Source organism: Bactrocera tryoni, chromosome 5 (assembly GCF_016617805.1).
Source record: "Bactrocera tryoni isolate S06 chromosome 5, CSIRO_BtryS06_freeze2, whole genome shotgun sequence".
Lineage (NCBI taxonomy): Eukaryota > Metazoa > Arthropoda > Insecta > Diptera > Tephritidae > Bactrocera > Bactrocera tryoni.
Window position 1 is genome coordinate 56,951,401 of NC_052503.1, and position 23,267 is coordinate 56,974,667.

General features: G+C 34.3%; 2 protein-coding genes across 5 annotated transcripts; one reads left to right on the top strand and one right to left on the bottom strand.

Annotated features, from left to right (window-relative positions):
• Nucleotides 1-572: 572 nt before the first annotated feature.
• Nucleotides 573-3,504, bottom strand: LOC120777976 (zinc finger protein 135-like). Of its 3 annotated transcripts, none has more exons than XM_040109617.1 (5): nucleotides 3,327-3,504; nucleotides 2,865-3,172; nucleotides 2,158-2,827; nucleotides 1,951-2,097; nucleotides 573-1,884 (listed from the first exon to the last, which is right to left on the bottom strand). In XM_040109617.1, the coding sequence occupies exons 1-5, from the start codon at nucleotides 3,471-3,473 to the stop codon at nucleotides 871-873; spliced, it is 2,286 nt and encodes a 761-aa protein (XP_039965551.1). In that variant the 5' UTR covers nucleotides 3,474-3,504; the 3' UTR covers nucleotides 573-870. The 3 variants fall into 3 exon arrangements, with proteins under 3 accessions (XP_039965551.1, XP_039965550.1, XP_039965548.1); XM_040109616.1 differs by having other exon boundaries at nucleotides 2,158-2,831; nucleotides 2,887-3,262; XM_040109614.1 differs by having other exon boundaries at nucleotides 2,865-3,262.
• A 597-nt stretch (nucleotides 3,505-4,101) lies between these two features.
• Nucleotides 4,102-20,406, top strand: LOC120776800 (calcium channel flower). 2 transcript variants are annotated; one of them, XM_040107794.1, is made up of 5 exons: nucleotides 4,102-4,269; nucleotides 4,461-4,584; nucleotides 15,011-15,218; nucleotides 15,314-15,421; nucleotides 19,220-20,406. In XM_040107794.1, exons 1-5 carry the CDS (start codon nucleotides 4,267-4,269, stop codon nucleotides 19,368-19,370), a joined length of 594 nt encoding a protein of 197 aa, XP_039963728.1. In that variant the 5' UTR covers nucleotides 4,102-4,266; the 3' UTR covers nucleotides 19,371-20,406. The 2 variants fall into 2 exon arrangements, with proteins under 2 accessions (XP_039963728.1, XP_039963729.1); XM_040107795.1 differs by lacking the exon at nucleotides 19,220-20,406 and adding an exon at nucleotides 16,201-17,974.
• Nucleotides 20,407-23,267: the final 2,861 nt, after the last annotated feature.

A 23,267-nucleotide genomic window follows, 5' to 3' on the forward strand; every position in this document is an offset into this window, starting at 1 on the left:
AGTGGTGTGCAGTATTTTGCGCAACCGTCGAGTTACACACCCTTTGAAAGTATTCCGGAGGAGAAATTACATCACTTCAGGTGTCTCACCCATTTTGTCCGCTTTATCCATTAGGCAGGGATCACAGAGATGGACCTGTCGTAAGGTGTCGCGTTCATTTGCTAAGACTGCTGTTTCAGCTGGAAAATTAAGTCGAAGATCATGAATTCCCCCGGCGGAAATGAATTGAGCAGTATCAATAGCGTTTACCTAGCGGAAAATCACGTTTGCCAACGGATACGTCCATACACTTAACACTTACTGATCCAAACGGGGTTAGATCGCCGAAAAAACAGCTCTTGGTCGGATGAAATCCGAGTCAATTCCGGTGCGTAGAGCCAGCTGTCGTGGGAATTGCCGGATACGTTATGCTGTTTATCAAACCACCACCAGCGATTTTTATATCAGCCGAGATGCTACAGATGCATATAATTCGGGAGGGGGCTTCGTTATATCGTGGTGCGCGTTTAAGTCGGCATGTATCAATCGTTTCTCACCACGGAGCAGTGCGCCTATGTTCGGGTGATATCCTGTTGGCTAACACGTAATGAGAGGTATGTATATATTAAATATTTCGAGGTCGAAATCGCCTGACAGGATAGTTATGTCATGACTTTTTAGAGTAAGACCCCTGCGGTCGATATCACTAAAGATCGTCTATCTTTATCACTGTAGTGTGGTGCAAAATGAAGGCTAGGCCACCACCATTATCTCGCTCATAATCTTTTGATACTAGATATCAAATCTTATGTCCATCTTTACTTATTACTGTTGTAACGCTGTTTAATTCTTGCGCTGAATATATCTTGTATAAACTGTAAAACTGTTTATTTACACATAAAATGTTGTCATTTTGTTATCACTAGGGTTGGCAGGATTCGGATAGGAAATACAAATTAGTCTTTGTGGTGATTTGGGAATCGCAGGCCTATGTGAGGTGTTCAGCCCGCTTGTAGTATGGATAGTATCGTTACTACTTGATATCTGCCGCTTTGTTTCGCCAGCAATGCTGTGCAGCATATCAAAGACAGTGTCAGCATCGGAAACACTTTTTGGTGAAGGTACGCTTGCTAGTTGAAGTGCCTCCAAACCGTCTGGATCGGGGTCTGATGCTACACTATGGGTTGGCGAGATACTTCCAACAGGAAGTGCTTTTCTTCTATCACGCTGAAATTCATGCAACAAATCAGAACTCTTATATTTTTTGGTGACATTTTGTAACTCTTCCGTGGCTGTTTTGTGTAGCGTCTTGTGACGTTTAAAATTGGATGCATCCGCGAATGTTCGCGGACAAAATGGGCACTTATAAGGTCTTTCTCCCGTGTGTGTGCGCAAATGCTTCGTCAAAGCAGACTTCAATTTGAACCGTTGCAAACACTGATCGCATTTAAATCTAAGTTGGGTCGCCCCAGGGGCTGCGCTGCTGTTCATGGGTATATTTGTAAGGATGAGCCTTTCCAATTTGTCTTTACTGATAACGGTACTAGGGTCGGGCAATGTATTGATAGATGGCAATACCTCAACAGACTGTACGTTTGTAACTTTTGAACGAAGCAAGGACGTGGTGGCATTTGATTTTTGGACGGAGTCGTAAGTCTGTGTTGAAGATGCATCAACAGTAGGTTCATGTTTATCGCTTGATAAAGCAATCTTCGCATTATTGTCCTGCAGACGTGCGAGAACTGCCCGCTGTGCATGTTTTAGATGCATTTGTTTGTGTAGTTTCCAATGGGAACTGCTGTTGAAATTTGCGCTGCATGTTTCGCATTTAAACGGTAATTGACCAGAATGCAATCGCATGTGTGTGACCATATTGGAACGATGCGAAAAGCCTTTGGAACAGTGCTATGTGTAAGGATAATGGAAATGGTGAGCAGCACGATTCAAGTGTTACTAAAATGGTTTACTCACCTTGCAGACATAAGGTTTGTCACCAGTGTGCGTGCGCATGTGCAAAGTAAGCTCGCTTTTATGCACAAATGCCTTGGCGCATATATTGCATTTAAAGTTTCGTATACCGGTGTGTTTAGCCATATGGTAAGTCAAATTGGTAGAGTTCTGCAAAGTAGTTATGCAACACAAAAGTATTATTTGAGATAGTAAGAGTTTCAATTTTACCTTAAAGGTGGCAGTACAGTGTTGACACTTGTACGGTCGGGTAGCAATGTGGACTTGTTTGTGATGACGTAACACCGAATAGTGAGTTTTATATGATTTGTTGCACTTCAAACATTTAAACGAGCTTGTTTTCGGCGACGAAACTGATCGTACCTGCTCTATATTTTCGGCTACATATAACGGTGAATTAGCAGTTTCACCATTTTCCTTGGAAGTTGCATTTAAATCGGAATTAATGGAAGTGATGTGACCTTCATCATCTACAACTATATTAATGGTGGTCTCTGATTTTTTGTCGGGTGTCTGTTTTTCATTGCTTTCATTGTCCGTTTTGGTCAGAAGAGTTGTTCCTTTATGGCCAGTAAGCTGGTGATGTTCCTTTAAGTTAGTTAAATTGTCGAACTTTGATATACATTCCAAACATTTATATAGAGATTTATTATGGGTCCGTAAATGCTTTAAAAATATATGCTGTTTTGTGAAGACTTCTTTACAGTATTCACATATCATACGTATTTCTGGCTTAGTGGGGGTTGACTGATGCATGGGTGCATCTGAATCAACTGAAATTATTTCTGCTAAAGACGACCCATTTGCAGATCTTAATTCAGCAATAGGTTGTATAGTGATGAGCGTTCCAGTGTTTATCTCTGACGAATTGTCTGAATTTGTTTCTATTGCGAAAAGAAAAGAATTAGAGATGCTTTAGATTGATATCAATCTTCTTACCTAAACCGACATCGATTTGTTCACCTTCAATGTAAGGAGAAGGGTCACAAGGAAAACGTTTTTTCTTTTTTCTTACACGTTTAGCGTATTTACTAATAGAGGTGGAGTTTACTAATCTTGCACCTGTAGTGCGAACTCCGTCATTCAAATTTTCTCCCTCAATTGTTTCATGGTTCATTTCTTTGGTCACCATACATAAATTCTTGTCTTTCAGTTGGGAAACATCTCCATTTTTGCCTGCCACAAGGTCTTTTCTTAACTTTTGCGTCAGTTTCCGCTGTCCTTCCTTAACCATTTGAAGAAATTTATCCGTTGATTCAGCATCCAAGTGACAAGCGACGCATAAACAATTTGGAAAGGAATCATTTTCTTTGTACTAAACACGTCAAGGAACTCTTGTATATTATAGCAAAGTACAAATAATAAAAGACATATTTTACCTTTATATTCAAAAAGCCAAGAGTGCGTTTAACTAAAGAGTTAATATCCTCATTATTCTTTCCAGTGAGTTCTATGAGATTGTGTTGTTCTTCGCCGCATAGACGACAAATTCTATCATAATTTGCAGAAATCTCACTAAATTCCATTTTCAAACAATATATATTTAGCTTAATATTTAAAACTGAGTTAAAAAAAACTATAGCAAAGAACGAAATAAATCAGCTGATTATCGTAGCTGTGGTTTCTTTTTTATTGTTAGTGAGTGCCATCCCACTAACTGGTTACAGTTAACCCAGTTAACTAACCCATAAGTCATTTCACAACTGTTTTTAATTCTTCCATCATATTCGTTTAATTAATCTCAACGTCTCTATTATAAAATTAATATCAATATATAAGTGATATCTTTTCTTACTCATTTTGAACGGAACATTAAGAACATTACTTTAGAAATATAATATACACTTTTTGAAAGAAAATAACTTTAGTATTAAATTGGAGAACTATTTTCTAGTAATTATGAGGAAGAACGGATCTTTGGTTCCCCCGATTTTTAATTATTTTTTGTACATATTTCATTAATTTCTGAACACTCTTCTACATAATTCCCTTAATTATATAGGGCAAATGGAAATTTAACAATTTATTTTATTTTGATAATGCTTATATAAACCAAGGCCGGCAACACTCTTCATTTTTGGCTATTTTTTCACTCGTTAATTTATTGTCAGTCATTTTTTATTCGCTGTTTCTTTTTTGATGTGTCAAATAACTCGTTACTTTGACTGACTGTTGGCAGAAGAAACACAGATTTTTGTTCATCGTCTGGTAAAAAGTTTATTGTATTCGTATGCAATTACGATAAGTGTAATTTAAAAAGGAAGTGTATGTTAAATTTCAATAGCTTTCAGATAGTGTTTGACATATAAACCCAACAAAATGGTAATAAAGTAAGCAATGCGAGTAAGAAAACAGCGGACGACTAGTCCAATTGGAAAAGTCGATGCAATGATAAAACTTTTTATTCGTTTCGCAATGTTTTCCTCGCATATATTTTCTAAATATTTTGTTGACATTATCAAAGATACATTTTAATTTTTATTTCATGACGCGTAACAAAATTGTACATACAGTCCTTTGCGGAGAAAATCACAGGATTGCTGGCGCGGCCGAATCAAGCCGAGCAAATGGGCGGCATAGATGCGCCGTGGTACATGAAGTATGGTGGAAGATTATTGGGTATTGTTGGCGCTTTCTGTAAGTAAATGATTTCGAGCACGTGTAATTTTACAAATTTAATACTTTAAGACTGCAAAAATCATATTAAGGGGGCGTATCAAATGTCGCAGCTGTTTTCTATGTTGTTATGTTGGTCTTTTTACGGTCAAAAAGTGTCAGAATGCGCTACGTTTCAATCGATTTTCCAATGCCGTTCAGCCTCAATAAACAAAGCTGTGTGCATTTATTTACCGTTATCTTTGTTAATTTTTTGGTTTGCATAGCACATGTTTGTTTGTGCACTCACAAATAAAACAAAGCTAGGGAGTTGATTGTGCATCCCTTACCCAATTATATTACTGCCTCCACCTCACTCTGAATACTTCAATACATATATTTTTGCATTCATATGTTTCTTTTTGTATTCATACACATATAATTTACTCACTACAAAAGACTTACTGGCATTGATAAAAGAACCTGTATAAATAGGAGCATATCATAACGTATGTTACTGATGTTTAAACACACATTTACAGTCTTGTTTACAACATATTGGTATTCTATATTCCAACACTTGATTTCTAAATTTATTTTTGTTTTAATTTGCCAATAAAAATATTTTATTGTTTTTGTAGTATTCCTACAACATACATATGCACATATATACATAGATATTAAAAATATATACACATTTTGCATCTGATGCAAATCAAGATATGTTATCGCATACAAATGAAATGTAAGATGTGTTCCAGTTCTTAATCGCTCAAAGTTGAAGAAGCAAATATGTGTGCCTATATTATATGTCATAGTAACGGCCACATATTTTAAATTAAATAGAGTAAATACAGCTGACTTTAATTTTTGATACAATTATTAAATTAAAAAATTACCAAGCCAAAATGAATGCAACTTATAGCAGCAAACGCATTTTTGTATTTGTTATCAAGAATTTATAATCATAATGATTTTAATAATGGTATTAATGCAATATGCCTTTAAAACTGATACGTTAGTAATAAAGTTAAGGCAATAAGTTATAATTGCTGCCAGTTTGAAAAATGTGGTTTTGAGAAAACGCGTTGAAACCGATTGACTATATATTTAAAAACGATATCTAATAAGGTATAGCCTATCGAAATATACAAAAAAATTTCACATATTTCTGAAAATTATTGTTTCTTAGAGCTTAGATTTTCTTTTATATTGATTCGTACAAAGTTTTTAATTTTAATCATTTAACCATCAACCGCTAACTTACCTTGTAGTTTTTTAAGTGGAGCTTACGATATTTGCGGTCAATTCAATGCTGTGTAAAGAGCTTCCCTTTCTGAACTGCTTTAGAATGTATGACCCACACAAGTTAATAGGAATGAAAATTAGTATATCTTTGATGTTAGTATGTACATTTCGTGTGTTTCATGTTTATAAATGTAATTAAAATTACAAAAACTTAAACATCATACTACATTCACTGATTTCCTAAATATGAAATATTCTCTTTACGCTAGCCAATTTATTTTATAAAGAAGTTTAACTTCTTAGATAAAAATGAACGTAAATGCACGACTTTTGCTCACGTTATATCTCCTTTACTTTTAACGAAAAAAATATACATATAATATGTAAATATCTTACTTGTTGAATAGGTATACACAAAATCAACTGATAACAAAATAATTATCAATGATTACAAGAATACACTATAAATGTACATATAATTCATATTATTCGTTTAAACAGTCTTTATTTGTATGCTGACTCATAATTGCATTAGCTTAACTTGATAATTACTTGTTTGTTGTTTTTAATTTCTACATTATATCGCTACCTAATCATATGTTGGAGTATTGTAAGGCTTCTGGGTAACTAAAATTCATGCGTACTTGCATATAAATAAATTACTTAGTTAGCTTGGTCTTTATTAGTATAAGTGGCGATAGAGCCGGCTTTTGATTTTCGTTTTATCAATACGGCTCAAAGCTTGAACAAAAATATACAAAAAACAGTAGCAATAGTGTGGCGATACAAGGCATAAGAGTAAACCGGTTCCAATGCTCTACTGTGAATGAACTCGTAATATTGCTGTTGAGTTTGCGATGGGCTTGTTTATCTGGTGCGTTACCATTGGTTGACGTTATTTGTGTTATAGTTTCATTTTATAGTGCACGGGTGTGGGTTGGGGAGTATGTGCGCCTAATAAGTCAGTAAATCAAATGCAACTTTTATTCATCATCGCTACTTCTAGTTAGACTTTACATGCACCGTTACTGACTTAAGTTGTTAACATGACATAAACCAGTACCGTAAATAATAATTCATTACAATCGTTTCACTATCAACAAACATCAAATTAATGAGTCACGTCGATTGGATTTTGGTGAATTTTGTTCGAAAGTGATAAAGATAAAACTAATTATATGTATTAAATGAGTGTTATAGCAGTTGAAAACATTTCCCAAAAATTATGCGGGATCTCTTTGAACTTCTTCTTCTTTATTGCCGTAGACACCGCTTACGCGATTATAACCGAGTTAACAACAGCGCGCCAGTCGTTTCTTCTTTTCGCTACGTGGCGCCAGATCCTTCTCCACTTGGTCCTTCCAACGGAGTGGAGGTCTTCCTCTTCCTCTGCTTCCCCCGGCGGGTACTGCGTCGAATACTTTCAGAGCTGGAGTGTTTTCGTCAATCCGGACAACATGACGTAGCCAGCGACAGTGGCTACTTTTAATTCGCTGAACTATGTCAATGTCGTCGTATATCTCGTACAGCTCATCGTTCCATCGAATGCGATATTCGCCGTGGCCAACGCGCAAAGGACCATAAATTTTTCGCAGAACTTTTCTCTCGAAAACTAGCAACGTCGACTCATCAGTTGTTGTCATCGTCCAGGCCTCTTCACCATATAGCAGGACGGGAATTATGAGTGACTTATAGAGTTTGGTTTTTGTTCGTCGAGAGAGGACTTTGCTTCTCAATTGCCTACTCAGTCCGAAGTAGCACCTGTTGGCAAGAGTTATTCTGGTTCCAAGATAGACGTAATTATCTACAACCTCAAAGTTATGACTGTCAACAGTGACGTGAGAGCCAAGTCGCGAGTGCGACGACTGTTTGTTTGATGACAGGAGATATTTCGTCTTGCCCTCGTTCCCTGTCAGACCCATTTGCTTTGCTTTCTTGTTCAGTCTGGAGAAAGCTGAACTAACGCCGTGGGTGTTGAGGCCGATGATATCAATATCATCGGCAGACGCCAGCAGCTGTACACTCTTATAAAAGATTGTACCTGCTCGATTAAGTTCTGCAGCTCAAATTATTTTCTCCAGCAGCAGGTTGAAGAAGTCGCACGATAGGGAGTCGCCTTGTCTGAAACCTCGTTTGGTGTCGAACGGCTCGGAGAGGTCCTTTCCGATGCCGACGGAGCTTTTCGTGTTGCGCAACGTCAGTTTACACAGCCGTATTAGTTTTGCGGGTATACCAAATTCAGACATCGCTGCATAAAGGCAGCTCCTTTTCGTGCTGTCGAAAGCAGCTTTGAAATCGACGCTCTTCGTGGTGGTGTGTGTCGATTCTCCTTTCACGGGTCTTTTCCACGATTTGGCGTATGGTGAATATCTGGTCGGTTGTTGATTTGCCAGGTCTAAAGCCACACTGATAAGGTCCAATCAGTTTGTTGACGGTGGGCTTTAATCTTTCACACAATACGCTCGATAGAACCTTATACGCAATGTTGAGGAGGTTTATCCCACGATAGTTGGCGCAGATTGTGAGGTCTCCCTTTTTATGGATTGGGCATAGCACACTTAAATTCCAATCGTTGGGCATGCTTTCGTCCGACCATTTTTTACAAAGAAGCTGATGCATGCTCCTTATCAGTTCTTCACCGCCGTGTTTGAATAGCTCGGCCGGCAATCCATCGGCCCCGCCACTTTGTTGTTCTTCAGGCGGGTAATTGCTATTCAAATTTCTTCATGGTCGGGCAATGGAACGTCTGCTCCATCGTCATCGATTGGGGAATCGGGTTCGCCTTCTCCTGGTTTGTACGCTCATTGCCATTCAGACTGGAGAAGTGTTCCCTCCATAATTTAAGTATGCTCTGGGCATCGGTGACTAGATCGCCTTTGGGGGTTCTACAAGAGTATGCTCCGGTCTTGAAACCTTCTGTAAGCCTTCTTTCATAGAATTTTCGAGCATTACCCCTGTCGGCCAACTTATCAAGCTCTTCATACTCACGCTTCGGCCTCTTTCTTTTTCTGTCTGCAAAGGCGTCTCGCTTCCCTCTTCAACTCTCGGTATCTATCCCATCCCGCACGGGTTGTGGTCGATCGCAACGTTGCGAGGGAGGCAGTCTGTTTTCTCTCCGCTGCGACACGGCACTCCTCGTCGTACCAGCTAAACATTACATTTTCCTAAAACCAATGGTTTCGGTTGCAACTGTACATAAGGAAAAAAACAAACAAATAACTAAATTTATAGAACACTACTTCAAGTATACCGCGCTGATCATCCCCGTGATGGTGGTGAGAAAGAAAAAAATCAAATCATATGTCTGGTTTATTCTATCGATACATTTTTGTTTTACTAGATTTTAAAATGTTTCGACAAACAATCATGTCTGCCAAAGTAAATTTGTACTATTTTCAACAAATATATTCATACATACATACATACATACATATGGTGATTTTTTTGTGAATATGTTGTGTCTACAATCTATTTTAGAAAATAATAGGCAAATTAAATAACAAAAACATATTCTGATTTATATTATTGATCTCCAGAGAGAGGAGATCTAGAATATTTTGTCTTTTGAGAATAATAGTTTCAGTCATCAAAAAACGTGACTGCCAATGTCATGATAACTGAATACATACTGAATCCTTTTATCTCAGTTTTAATAAAAGACAGGTTAAGTCTGAATGAATTTGATCAGAAACAATGGGCGTTTGTAATTAATCTTAGAGTTTTTGATTGATATTTTTGTAAAAATATTGAAATATTTGAAATACTTGCAGTGCCCAAAGCTGCACACCGTAAGTGTCGTGAAGAACAAATCCCTCTAGCACCCCTACCGACAATGTAAAAATTTGTGAAATCGGATGATAACCCCGCCCACTACCCATATACCGTTTTTGTTAAACACTAATAAAAGTGCGATGAATCAATACGACAGAGACATACATTTTTCCACCCGATCCATCCATATATAAATATATTATACTACATGTAATGATTTTCGTTACCTAACAAGCCAGCTTTGATCCTACAAGTTGCAAAAGTTTAAAATGTTCGATTAGGCCTTCCTTACTTGTTAAATTCATATTTCGTAAAACATGATACCTTTTTAATATTTTTTGCATTATATAATGCTTTGGTCCATTATGTCTGTATACGGAGACAAATAAAAAATTTCCAAAAACTAATGGTATTGAAACGACTAAAATGAAATTCGATAAATCCGTTCCCACGACAGTCGGGTCTACGTAACGGAAACGGACCGGTTTGTTTTATCCGGGCAAGGACTATTAACTCGGCAGAATTCTACCACAACAACAAATTCGGCAAATATTGCGCTGTCAATTGATTGTTTGCAAAGTGCAAACACAATTTGAAGAAAACCAAACGTATAAAGCGGTACTTCAAATTTGAATTAACATTTGTATATGTGTGGCATTGCTCTGAATTCTCTAAATATATTATTTATGTTACACGCTTTTGACTGGGCACAACGTATTCAATTTGGAACTTTAAGCAAAGCCTGGAAAACGCACTGGTGAAAATCTTATTCATTTAGTTTATTTCCATTATCACAAAGAAAAACTGTATAAGATTTAGCAGAAAGGTTTTCAATTAAGCTTAGAAATATTTCTAATATTATTAAACGTACTAAAAAAAAAGTTGGAATTAAAACATTCCAGAGGCAAGCCAAAAACTCAGTAGGCGCGATCCGCAAGCAAACCTAAGGCAGTTGGCATCTGTTCTTAAAAATTATTGGCATAAGTCAGTAACCCACGAGACGGGCCGAAAACTATTAAAAGAGCACAAATACTCCTCGGACGTAGCCCAAAGCAAGGCCGTTGCCGTCTCTGGCTAAATTGAGAAGCGACTCTTGCAACCTTTGCTATTGGCAATGTTAACAGGCCCGCTGACTACTGGGATGACGTAATTTTTTGCCACCAGATAAGGATAACGTTATATTATTATGATGGACTCAACAAAGTTTGGAGAAAGTCAAACACAGCTCTACAAAAGAAGAACATCATACCAACTGTGAATTTTAGCAAACTTTCCGTAAAGGTGTAGGGTTGTATTTCATCAAAAAGGGGTTGGAGTGCTGCATTACAAAAAATTAATTTTTAAGAAGCGCGATGAAATTTGGGTTTGTTGATTACTAAATCACGAATAAATTGAAGCACAAGATGTACCAGAACAACGATTCAAATCTACAAATCGCTTCTGTAGACGACATGGCTGTTGTACAATTGCAGCAAAATTATTGATACACCTGCAATAAGGAATTTGTGGTGGAAAAAATATTTTAAAAAAGTTTCATAGTTTACGAAATATTAATTTAAAAATGGAGTTTAATACTTTTTTTTATTTTGCAAACAACTAATTGACAAACTGTATATATATACAGGGTTTGTCCGGAAAGAAATATGACTGATTTTCTTTCGCCGCGACTGTACTTCGGACCATCTGGATTCGGTAGAGCGCGTTCCTAGCTAACGAACGAGCGGCTGTTCAGTTGTCTCCAAGCACTTGGAGAGTCAGGACAAACATTTTCGCGCGCCGTGTTTCTGTGAGTGGTGCAAGCCGAAAATGCAGCGTTCGTTAGAGAGAGGTACACGATTAAATTCTGTGTCAAACTTGTTAAATCTGCGACAGAGACTTTTGATATGATCAAGCAGGCTTACCCAGATGTTGCTTTAGCAAGAAGTGGTGTGTTTCGGGGGCACCAGACCTTTTTGGAGGGCCTCACAGGTGACTGAAAAACAAGCATTTTAAGTCGACAGAGGGGATCCAAGCAGCATGCACCTAGGCTATTCCGGAAAATGGGTTCCGTGACGCCTTTAATACTTGGAAATTTCGCTGGCAGCGCTGTATCGACGCAGAAAGTGCCTATTTTGAAAGCTTTTAAAAAATTGTAACGATTGGTTCAATAAATTTCACAGTCCGTTAAAATGTTTATATTTTTTAAATAAAAAATATCGTATGTCCTTCCTAATACCATAAGACATACATCGCCACATATTCGTTTTATTTTTGTTTATTTTTAAGTTTTCTATAATTACTTGCTTCTCCATTTTTATTAATAACTTTAAAAATACGATTTAGTCTCGAGTTTACTACAATTTGCAGTATCATATGATCAAAATCTTCCCAAGCTTCTTGAATGCTCAACTTGAGCTCTAATGCCACCAACTCAAAATTAATATTTTTTCCTCAGTCAGGGTCATCAGCAATGAACTAAATAGTTTAGGCGATTAATACACAACGAAAAGTCCATGAAAATTGACACGTGAAGCCCGTATTCTATTTGAAGAAAAGGATGGCTCGTGGCCAGTGGCTAAAAGGCGAAATTTATTGTAATCAGATGAATTCAAAATTGAATTATTTGGCAGAAAAATTTCTAAAAAATTTGTACGGCGCACAGTGGTGCCAGAGCGGAAAAAATGATTTTTTTTATCATTCCAAATTTGTACCATCTTTTCAATTTAAGCTAAGAACTAATCAAATAACATTATCCGAATACTTGGGCTTGATATATTCAATGGTTTTTTGTTGGGAGAGCTTTAAAGTCCAACAAAGTATCAACGTAAAGTTACTCAGAAAAATGTGATGAATATTGCAAAGGTTAAAACTCAAAAGTTAACCATAAAATATTAATTGTAAAGTTTTTATTTATTAAAAACAATGTTATAGATGTGATTTACATCATCAAATGTATACTTTCTTTTTCAAGATTTTTTTTAATGTGATGTTTTTTCATGGTCCAAAAAAATCATATATTTCACAACTTCAACAGAATATAACTATTGTGCGCAGAAGCGCGCAGGTTAGCCACTTACACAAAATAAACTTTAAAATCTCCTTAATCGATAGAAAAAAAATCAGCTGCACTTAGCTGCCAATTCATGAGTAATTAGCATTTTAATCTACTGCAACTGCAACTGCGTTGTTTGTTTGCTTGATTCGTTGCTTTGTTTTTTTTGCCTGCTTCGTTGTTTTGTTTGTTTTTTTGATTGTTCGGTTTGTTGCTTTGTTGTTATTTTTTGGAGTTGTCTCTCGTTATACAACAACAACAAAATAGAAGTTTAGATGCCTTATATTATTTGAACTAATGCATATTGCTTACAACAAACATTTTCGCAAATGGAGAACTGACGATCGTACCAAAAAACTGAAGGCAGATGAAAAAGAACGTATTCAAGCAGATTTGAAATCATCCTTGGGAATAAATGTTGATGTAGTGAATCAGGGACTGGCAATACCTCGAAGATTTTTTGAGAATCCTGCTAAAACTGCCGATATTGTTGGCGTTGACGAAAACCTGATACATAGATTTAAAATAATATTAAATACAATCAATTGTCAAGCAGCAATAGATCCTCAAAAATTTTAAATTTATTGCATGAAAACTGCGAGGTTATATGTCAGCCTTTACGAATTTTACTATATGCCAATGACAGCCAAAGTTTTAATGCACGGAAGTAAAATTGTTTCATCCTCTATTTTACCATTGGGCATGCTATCAGAGGAGGCTCGCAATAAAGATTACAAGAAATATGGGCTCAATCATTCTAGAAAATGCGACAGAATTTCTACAAATCAAGATGTAATGCACTTGCTTTTAGCTTCATCGGATCCTTTTATTAATGGTTTCAGAACAAATCCCAAAAATAAAACTTTAGAATTGGACGATGATGTTAAAAAATTACTTGTTAAATAAATAATTAATAATATATGATCATTTTTGAATATTTATTGGTTATGTTATATGGAAGGTGGGCGTAGTTGTGGGCGGGCTTGTTTCATTTTTAGAGAAATAATAATTTTTATTGATTCAAATCCGTTTGACAATGTTTAACAGTCTAGCTGTGATAACATCGAAAATATTGCAACTTTTGTGATTATATTATATGGGAGATGGGCGTAATTGTGGGCGGATTTGATTTATTTTTTCTGGACAAGCTTATATTTACAAAATATTACACTGTAGAAAATTTTGTTACTGTAGGGTGATTTTTGATTTTTGTGTTATATGGGTGGTGGGCGTAGTTGTGGGCGGATTTTAACAAAATTTTTTTTTTTTCATCTAATTTGGCAATATGAGAGATGTGTGCCAAATTTCAAAGCCCTACCTCGATTCCTTCTATTTTTTGCCGCGCCTTGTATGAAGCGGCACCACTGTGCGGCGTCTCCCTGACACTGAATCTAATCCATAATTTACAACAAAAACTGTCAAATATGGCCGCGCAAAAATCATGGTAGGGCAGGCAGCTTTTCACACAGTGGAGATGATCCAATTCTCTTCATTGAAAGTGTCATGTTTTAAGTGACATATTTCAAAATATTAGATAAGGTAATGTTACCACATGTCTGAGAGAATATAACATTTATATGGGTATACGAGCAAAATAATGATCTTAAACATGTCATCAAGTGCGCAAAGAAGTGATAGTGGAGTCAACGGAGTTGAGGTTAAGCCTCACTCTATGCAGTTTCCTTACCTCAATTGCATAAAAACCCTCAAGAACGATATGAAAAAACGTGTTTCTAATTTGAGAAATTTGTGGCAGGCAGTGAAAAAGTTTTGGGAATTATTACCATTTGAACGATGCCAGAATCTCATAGACTATTTCCAGGAAGTGTGACGCTCTGTCAATAAAATGTGATTTATTTAATTTTTCTGTATAAGTTTGAAACCAGTTTAAATTAAAATTTCATGTACTACAGTATGTATTCCTACTTTTATGTGGAACTAGTTTTTTAATTTTTTTTAATTATCTTATTTTTAAATTAAATAAATGGACTATGGAAATATTAATAGATCTTTAGTGAATATGTCGTGCGAAAATTTTGAGATAAAAAACTTTTTTCTTATTGAAGATTCGTTTCGTTAATTTGGTTAATTTTTTTGTGAACAATTGTATGTATGTGAACACAAATTAATGTAACTTGACAGTAGGCTTGTTTTCGAAAAAAAAATTTCCAAATAACTCTTACTTGAATATTGACACATGCTTATTATTTGAAATCTAATTTTTTATATATGAATTGTTTTGACTTTTAACATAAAAGTAGCCTATGCCCGACCCTTGGCTCTAAGCCATCACTCCACCAATTTTCAGCCAAATCGGCGGTAATTTTGCTTTGGTTCGGACGCAAATAGCCTAATAAATAGCTTTCTTTATTGTAAATCCAGTTGTATGTATATTGACGTTGTTATTTCCGTTTTTAGTCTGCATACTATTTGGATTATGGAATGTCGTCGGCATTCTACTGCTCAACGTTTCCTGCCTCATCTCGGGCATCATACAAATGGTGGTCGGATTTGTAGTGATGGCACTGGAAGCGCCTTGTTGCTTTTTCTGTATAGAATATGTAAGCGATATTTCAAATAAAGTAGATGCACGTCCGTTATGGAATCGTGCCGCCTTCTATTGCGCGTAAGTATTTGCTTTCCATATATACTTAAGTAAATATGTGTTTTATTCAATTATTTTGTTTGAGTTCTTCACTTATGATATTTTATTTTCGACAGAATTGCTATACCTCCCATCATTTTGTGTCCAGGACTGGGCAGTATTTTTGCATGTGGTCTTGTATTCGGAACTGGCGTGATATATGGCCTCATGGGATTGGGCAAAAAGTAAGTAATACAATTTTTAATATCACAATTGTGTTTCCTTTAATAATGCTAAGAAAAAAGATACAGGCTATGTATGTGTAGAAAATTCAAGTTTGAAGTTGCAACAATGTTTAATATACAAATGTCATTATTTGAATTTGTATCGCGCCATGTATTGTAGAAGTTTAATATTGTTTATTTTTCTACTAGCTGACCCGGCGTACTTTCTGATCTAAAATTGGATATGAAAATTCTCTTTGATTTATATATGGTGTACCAACTGGACTTTATTTTATTATGCAGTTTTCTGTGTAACTTAACTTTTTTCTACTGCGTTTTTAACACTTTTAACTAATTTTTGATTTGGAAAGAAATCAAGAGTTAACGGTCTCTTTTAAAAACATCTTTCGACTCATATAACATTTATATTCAAAGTTATTATAACTTCAAACTTGAAAGGAGAAAATATTGACACAATAAAAATGTATTGCAAATATATGTTTAGTGTCTAGTAAAAGCTAGTAACCAAAAAAAGGTTAAAGGGTAAACTGAAATGTAACGTACTGCTTAAGCCCCTCGCCATTAAGTTCAACACTTTTAAAAAATTATCAAGCGCTAATCCACTAATTACATGTATGTTTCTCTTTGTTCTCTATTCCTCTATTTCTATATACTTTTAAATGTCCTTGTTTTATTTTTGTCGCAAACGATTCGTGACTCGTCCTTATATATGCCTTATTTAAAAATATTGCTCAACTAAATTTTTTGTATGTTATGCAACAACGAATGCGCTCTACTAGAGCATCGCGCGAGGATATGGCTGCAGCCGCAACATCACCCACACAAATGCCACCAGACGGTGGCCAAATGCAAATGGGCACCGATCAACATATCACACTAATGGAGGATCCAGATGTCTGGCGTCCCACATAAACAATTCGTTCCAACAAAACTTAGAAATGCTCATTAGTGCACGCTGCTATTGTTATGCATAGCAAATTAGTCTTCAAAATATTTCATTTAGTTTGCCAATAATTGTGACGATTCCTTTGAAACTCACAACTATTGAGACATAGAGTTTAAAAATTCAAATAGTCACTTGCCCCACCAGATAAACAATTTACTTAAACTAAAGGGTAGTGTAGTATAGCAAAATAAAACAAGTGTACAACAGCATAAACTGAAATTTTGCAGCAAGAAATATTTTTTTTTTGTTTTTGGGTTCTCTGAAAGTTAAGCTATACAAACACAAAAGCATATAATATATATAACATACTATGTGTATCAGTTTAAATATGTACATATGTACATTCGTAGTTAATACAAAACCATTATTACCTTAAATACGATACTCAGTTGACAACAACATTCCATTTATAAATAGTAACTGTTATATAAACATATTTACAAAAGTTGAGGAAGATCAATTTAAATAAAATTGTTGTTGTTATTGCTATATCTGATCTCCGAAAGCAGCAATAAACGAGTACATGTGTAATAATGCTGTACATACATATACATAGCACACAATATGAAGGAAAATAAAAGCAAAAGTAATATGTAAACAAAAGATAAGAGAAATATTAATATTATAGTGCTAAAAAATTGCGTCGTTACTTAGAAAAGCGTTTTAAGGTTTTGGTGTGTTGTTCATAAACTTATCAATAAAAGCAAGTATTAAAGTATTGTAAATTATAAATAAATTAAAAGTGAAAAATACAGTTAATGTGTGTTGGAAAAATATAATTTTAATTAAATTTTCAAATATTTTGTAGGTGTATAATGTTGAAATCTGAACAAATTTAACCGATGCCGTTATTCATTCAGACCATACAATTATGTATATGCGAATATATGTATATGGCTGTACATAAATACAATATACATATGTATTGGCATGAGTTTAAACACAAATTAAGGCAACTAAACTCTAATACTATGTTCAACGGTATTTTTGTGAGCGAATTTTTGGATATACCACAAAATTTCATCATAATCATTTATTTACAAATGAGTTGTCAAATTGATTCTCTGTTTCTTTTTCTTCGGAAATTTGTGACTGTATTTGCACTATTTGCATATACATATATTTTAGTTTGACATAACTGAGCTATAGCTTAACTTTTCAGATACGCTTTTATTTCAAAATTAAGCGCTTATAAGCCTATAAGAGCTATTTACTTAGTTACTTTAAAATTTTAAATTACGCATTTTCTGTGTTTTTCGAAGTTTAAAATAAAATTACCATTTTCGTTAGATCTTTTCAAATACTCTTTAATCAAATATCTAGTTGTGTTTACTGAAATGTTCATAACGTAAATTTCTTAATATAGCAATTATTAATAATATTCAACAAAACAGTTAGTGTGTAGGTTTTAATTTAGGTGTATTAAGATTTGCTTTGACATAAATATTCAAAGACTCAAGCATATGAGCATGGAGAATATGAAAGTGCTCATTGAAAACAAATAAAAAGTATTAAGATTTGCTTTAATCCTCGGAAGGCAGCATGCGGCAACGTAAAAAACACATTGTAGTCAAACTAAAGCTGGCGGTACACAGTTGCGAATACAGTACAGAGATGTTGAATATACTGCCAAATTTACACCACACAAAAACACTTAAATACAGAAACTTTACAAATCATCAATTGAAGATGTCAGCGATATTGACGTAACGGTCAACATTTTGTCAGACTAAAAGGCAATTATCGCAATTTTGTTTTTAAAAACTGTAGTTTTTATTGTAGCTTCGCACAATACTATTTTATTGTTCGCCACTGTATATATAAATGTTACCAAATTTCTTTACTGTCTTTGTTTTATAGTTTCATGAGAGTAGTTATATATGTAGATATATATACATATATGCTATATATATCTTTTTTTAATTTAACTATCAGTGCCATAAAGAAGTACGTAAATCAAATCTTTTTTGCACGCCCTTAACTTCGATAAAAATCTCTTGCAATATCTTATGTGTACTTAGTAGAAATATAGATTACGAAAATTTATTTTCTTTCTTTACTTAATGCTTTCTACAGAAACATACTTTAGTTCGTAACGCCATAAACGAATGAAGTGGAAAACATTGTTAAAACTTGTTATGGAAGTTTGACAATTAATTTTGTTTATTTAGCGTGTTACTATATTATATTTATCACTTTTGTACTTTAAAAATAGTAAAAAAAAAATTAAATAGAAATTCAGAATTTCAATTAGTAATCTAGATATTAAGTGTTGTTTTTTTTTTATTTTATAATCATTTGCAAAATATAAGCATTACTAACTTAGATAAGCTTTTAGGTTGAAGATAAACTTAGATAATACTAACAAATAATTCGAATATAAATATAGGCATAACCTTCACACATTTCCAAGTTATAAACTTAAAATAACACCTTTTTTTACTTCTGAAACCAAAAAAATGCATTTATCCCTTAGCCCACCTCTCATTTTTCCTTCTTTCACAGTGAATACTTATTTTCTAAATCTACAAAACTCAAAAGTTTTGTAAGCATTGAAACAGCTGAAGAAAATAACTAGAAAATGAAGGGTACAGAGACCAGAATCCGATGTTCCCGCTAATTATTTTTGGCCTTACATTTTTAATATAAATGTCTGTTATATTCTCTTTTATAGTTTAGAGCTTTTCATTTTCTATTTAATATACATATTTAATTGTAAACGTAACCTGTGTTTAGCGAAAATTTGAAAATTGTTTAATAAAATCTTTTCTCTGTTTTAGTTAAAATATTATTTTATACATAACTAATTCTTTGCGTACGATTTTTAATTGCATTTTTTCTCATTAAATTAGGGCTTCTGCCGATGAAATGCGTCAAGCAGCTGTGAATTCCGGCTTCGCGGGCACACCCACTGGCGCCGCAACGAACGATCGCGCCAGCATTGTGAATAATGCACAACCGTTCTCCTTTACAGGCGCCGTGGGCACAGACAGCAATGTGTGATAGCGTAGAAATGACTGCAAAATCAAGCAAACCATTGGAAGCGTTGCACAGAGAAGAAGTTGACAAATGCCATTCAAAAAGAAAAACAGAACAAAAGACAAAACCAGGCTGTCCTGCCGATCAGCTGCCGTTCACTGCATACTATATATGTGCATACGTGTGTATTATTTATATAGTGCAAGTGCCTCTGATAAGTTTAGTGACTCCAAAATGTAAACGGTTGTAGTGCAAACTTGCAGTTGTAGTGCAATTCGTAGTGACATCCCTGGCGCAGAAATAATCTATGCAACACGAGCGAAAGATCTCTGTCAACTCCGTTAGAAAACGCCTTCACTGGTTTTAATATTTATTAACTCATAGCTGGCTAAAATGTTTCATCATATGCATATTAACTTTTCGGATGGTTAAAATAATGAGAATGGTTAAACTTGATTCGTTGCTACTTTCCTAAATATAAATGCATACTTAATTTCTATTTGTATATATCATTTTTTGTTTAAAGTTAATAATCTGTTAATTTGTCCAATAATCACACAATCTCTTATCCTATTGTACTCGTTACGAAATTTTTGCATTCCATTTGTGCAAGTGAAATTTTCCTTAAGTTAAATAGATGTGAAGTCTGGAAAAAAATTTAATTTTGTGACTAAACTTCTTAAAATGTCTTTTAAATTACAATATTAATTAACAAAAGTGTTTTATGAACCGTCATTTGGTTTTGAAAATACTGGTACAATAGCGTGTAAATTGACTTAATTTACTAAAACATTATTAAATATTTCATGTGTCTTCGTAGTAAATTTTATCATCGTACTTTTCACGTTTCATGCTATCTTAATAATATTTTACGCGCAATAATCTAGACAAATATTTTAGAAATTTGTGCGTTTGGTTCAGAAACAACTATACAAATAAGTAAATGTTGAGCAAACTAAATAAATAGCAACCATAGGCAAGCTAAAAACAAAAACAAAAACAAAAAGAGTCAGCGCATCTATGAATTGTATTACTTTAATATTAGTCATATATAGTTAAATAAATGTAATATTTTATTAAACAAGCAAAAACAAAAAAAAACATAAAAACAAATATAAAATAAAAGTAAAAACGGAAATAAAACAAATATCCGTATACATACATATAATAATCATCATTAAATATACATATATAAATATGAATAGAGACATATTAAAGGTATAAATACTATAAAACTAAAATATCTAAAACAAACCTGAAATTAAAAATTAATAAAATTGAAATTATAAAACGAATGCCAATATTAATGTTTGTAAATTTGTAAAATGGTGAAATCTTTAAACGAAAACTTTTGCATATTGAACTGATTATTACACTTTTGCCAAAAAACATAAAATCAACTACCAACACAGAAACTAACTTCAGAACATTGTCCAATGAGTTCTTTGCAAAGTTGAGTGTCTTCGAAGACACATATCTGCAAGTCCAGGAGCTCGTTTCCTGAACTTACCAACAATTACTTAGGTTCTCTGGAATAGGGCTATCCTCTTGATGATGTTGTTGTAAGGATTATCCAGGCCCCGCTTGGGATGAAGCAATAAGTTAATTGACAATCAGGAATCGAGCTGTTACGATCAGGAAAGTTATAATGGGACTGATCAGACTGGGGATCATTCTGCCTAGTTGAGCTCCTTGAGGCTGTCGAGTCCTTAGTTGGCCACTCGGCTACGTGGGCTAAAATAAACATTGCAAACACTTTGGGGTGTTTACGTTACATATTTGTACAAAAAATTTTGGTAATATATCTACATACTAATGATAATACACACCCCATGGTTAAACCTTTCATGTCATTTGTTGCATACAATTTTTGTTATTTTTAATAACGGTTTCCTTTTCATTGTAATACATGTGTTAAAGCAGTCGTTTGCGAAGTTACATATATGTTAAAAGCAATGCACGTTTTTATTTGGATGCTGATCGTAGCCGAGTTTCGATGTGTCTAAAACACAAAATAAAAAATTATTTGTGTTAAAAGTTAAATAAAAAGTAAAAAAATAATAATTTTTTTATAAAATGTGAATTTTATGATAGCAACAAATGTCCTTGGTAGTAATTTTTATACCCTGAACAGGGTATATTAAGTTTATCACGAAGTTTGTAACACCCAGAAGGAATCGTCGGAGACCCTATAAAGTATATACATATATAAATAATCAGGATGTTGATTGAGTCGATTTAGCCATGTCCGTCTGTCTGTATATATACGAACTAGTCCCTCAGTTTTTTAGATATCGTTTTGAAATTTTGTAAACGTCATTTTCTCTTCAAGAAGCTGCTCATTTGTCGGAACGGACGATATCGGACCACTATAACATATAGCTGCCATACAAACTGAACGATCGGAATCAAATGCTTGTATGGAAAACTTTCACATTTGACAAGATATATTCACGAAATTTGGTATATATTATTTCCTAAAGCAACAATGTAATCTCCGAAGAAATTGATCAGATCTGTTAACTATAGCATATAGCTGCCATACATACTGAACGATCGGTATCAAGTTCTTGTATGGACAACTTTCACATTTGACAAGATATATTCACGAAATTTGGTATATATTATTTTCTAAAGCAACTATGTAATCTCCGAAGAAAATGTTCAGATCGGTTGACTGTAACATATAGCTGCCATACAAACTGAACGATCGGAATCAAGTTCTTGTATGGACAACTTTCACATTTGACAAGATATATTCACGAAATTTGGTATATATTATTTTCTAAAGCAACAATGTAATCTCCGAAGAAATTGATCAGATCTGTTAACTATAGCATATAGCTGCCATACAAACTGAACGATCGGTATCAAGTTCTTGTATGGACAACTTTCACATTTGACAAGATATATTCACGAAATTTGGTATATATTATTTTCTAAAGCAACAATGTAATCTCCGAAGAAATTGATCAGATCTGTTAACTATAGCATATAGCTGCCATACATACTGAACGATCGGTATCAAGTTCTTGTATGGACAACTTTCACATTTGACAAGATATATTCACGAAATTTGGTATATATTATTTTCTAAAGCAACAATGTAATCACCGAAGAAATTGATCAGATCTGTTAACTATAGCATATAGCTGCCATACATACTGAACGATCGGTATCAAGTTCTTGTATGGACAACTTTCACATTTGACAAGATATATTCACGAAATTTGATCAGATCTGTAAACTATAGCATATAGCTGCCATACATACTGAACGATCGGTATCAAGTTCTTGTATGGACAACTTTCACATTTGACAAGATATATTCACGAAATTTGGTATATATTATTTTCTAAAGCAACTATGTAATCTCCGAAGAAAATGTTCAGATCGGTTGACTATAGCATACAGCTGCCATACAAACTGAACGATCGGAATCAAGTTCTTGTATGGACAACTCTCACATTTGACAAGATATATTCACGAAATTTTGTATATATTACTTCCTAAAGCAACAATGTAATCTCCGAAGAAATTGATCAGATCGGTTGACTATAGCATATAGCTTCCATACAAACTGAACACATAGTTACTAACAGAAATGCACCTGTGAAGGGTATTTAGCTTCGGTGCAACCGAAGTTAACGTTTTTTCTTGTTTTTCTTTAGCAATGGAACCAAAATGTCTCAGAGAAGCAGAATAGATATAAACTTAATTGAAAGATTAATTGGATGTAATAGAGATGAAAATGAGAAAGTTGAAAATGAAGGGGAAAATTAAGCGGAAAATATTGTGACGGAGAATTTTGAAAAAACTAATTTAGGGAGTTTGAGGTGGAGGCACACGGGTCTACCCGATGGCGACACTGCTTGGAAAGAAGAACTAGTTTGTCAAAGAGTTCATGATCCAATAAATTAT

Bases quoted from the DNA above. Each gene is read 5' to 3' on its own strand.
- LOC120777976 (XM_040109614.1), bottom strand. From the start codon at position 3,473: ATGGAATTTAGTGAGATTTCTGCAAATTATGATAGAATTTGTCGTCTA. The intron at 3,263-3,326 runs GTAAAATATGTC...TGACGTGTTTAG, and splicing joins TTGGCTTTTTGAATATAAAG to TACAAAGAAAATGATTCCTT. The intron at 2,828-2,864 runs AAAGCATCTCTA...CGCAATAGAAAC, and splicing joins AAGAAGATTGATATCAATCT to AAATTCAGACAATTCGTCAG.
- LOC120776800 (XM_040107794.1), top strand. The intron at 15,219-15,313 runs GTAAGTATTTGC...TATTTTCGACAG, and splicing joins CGTGCCGCCTTCTATTGCGC to AATTGCTATACCTCCCATCA. The intron at 15,422-19,219 runs GTAAGTAATACA...TCATTAAATTAG, and splicing joins CTCATGGGATTGGGCAAAAA to GGCTTCTGCCGATGAAATGC.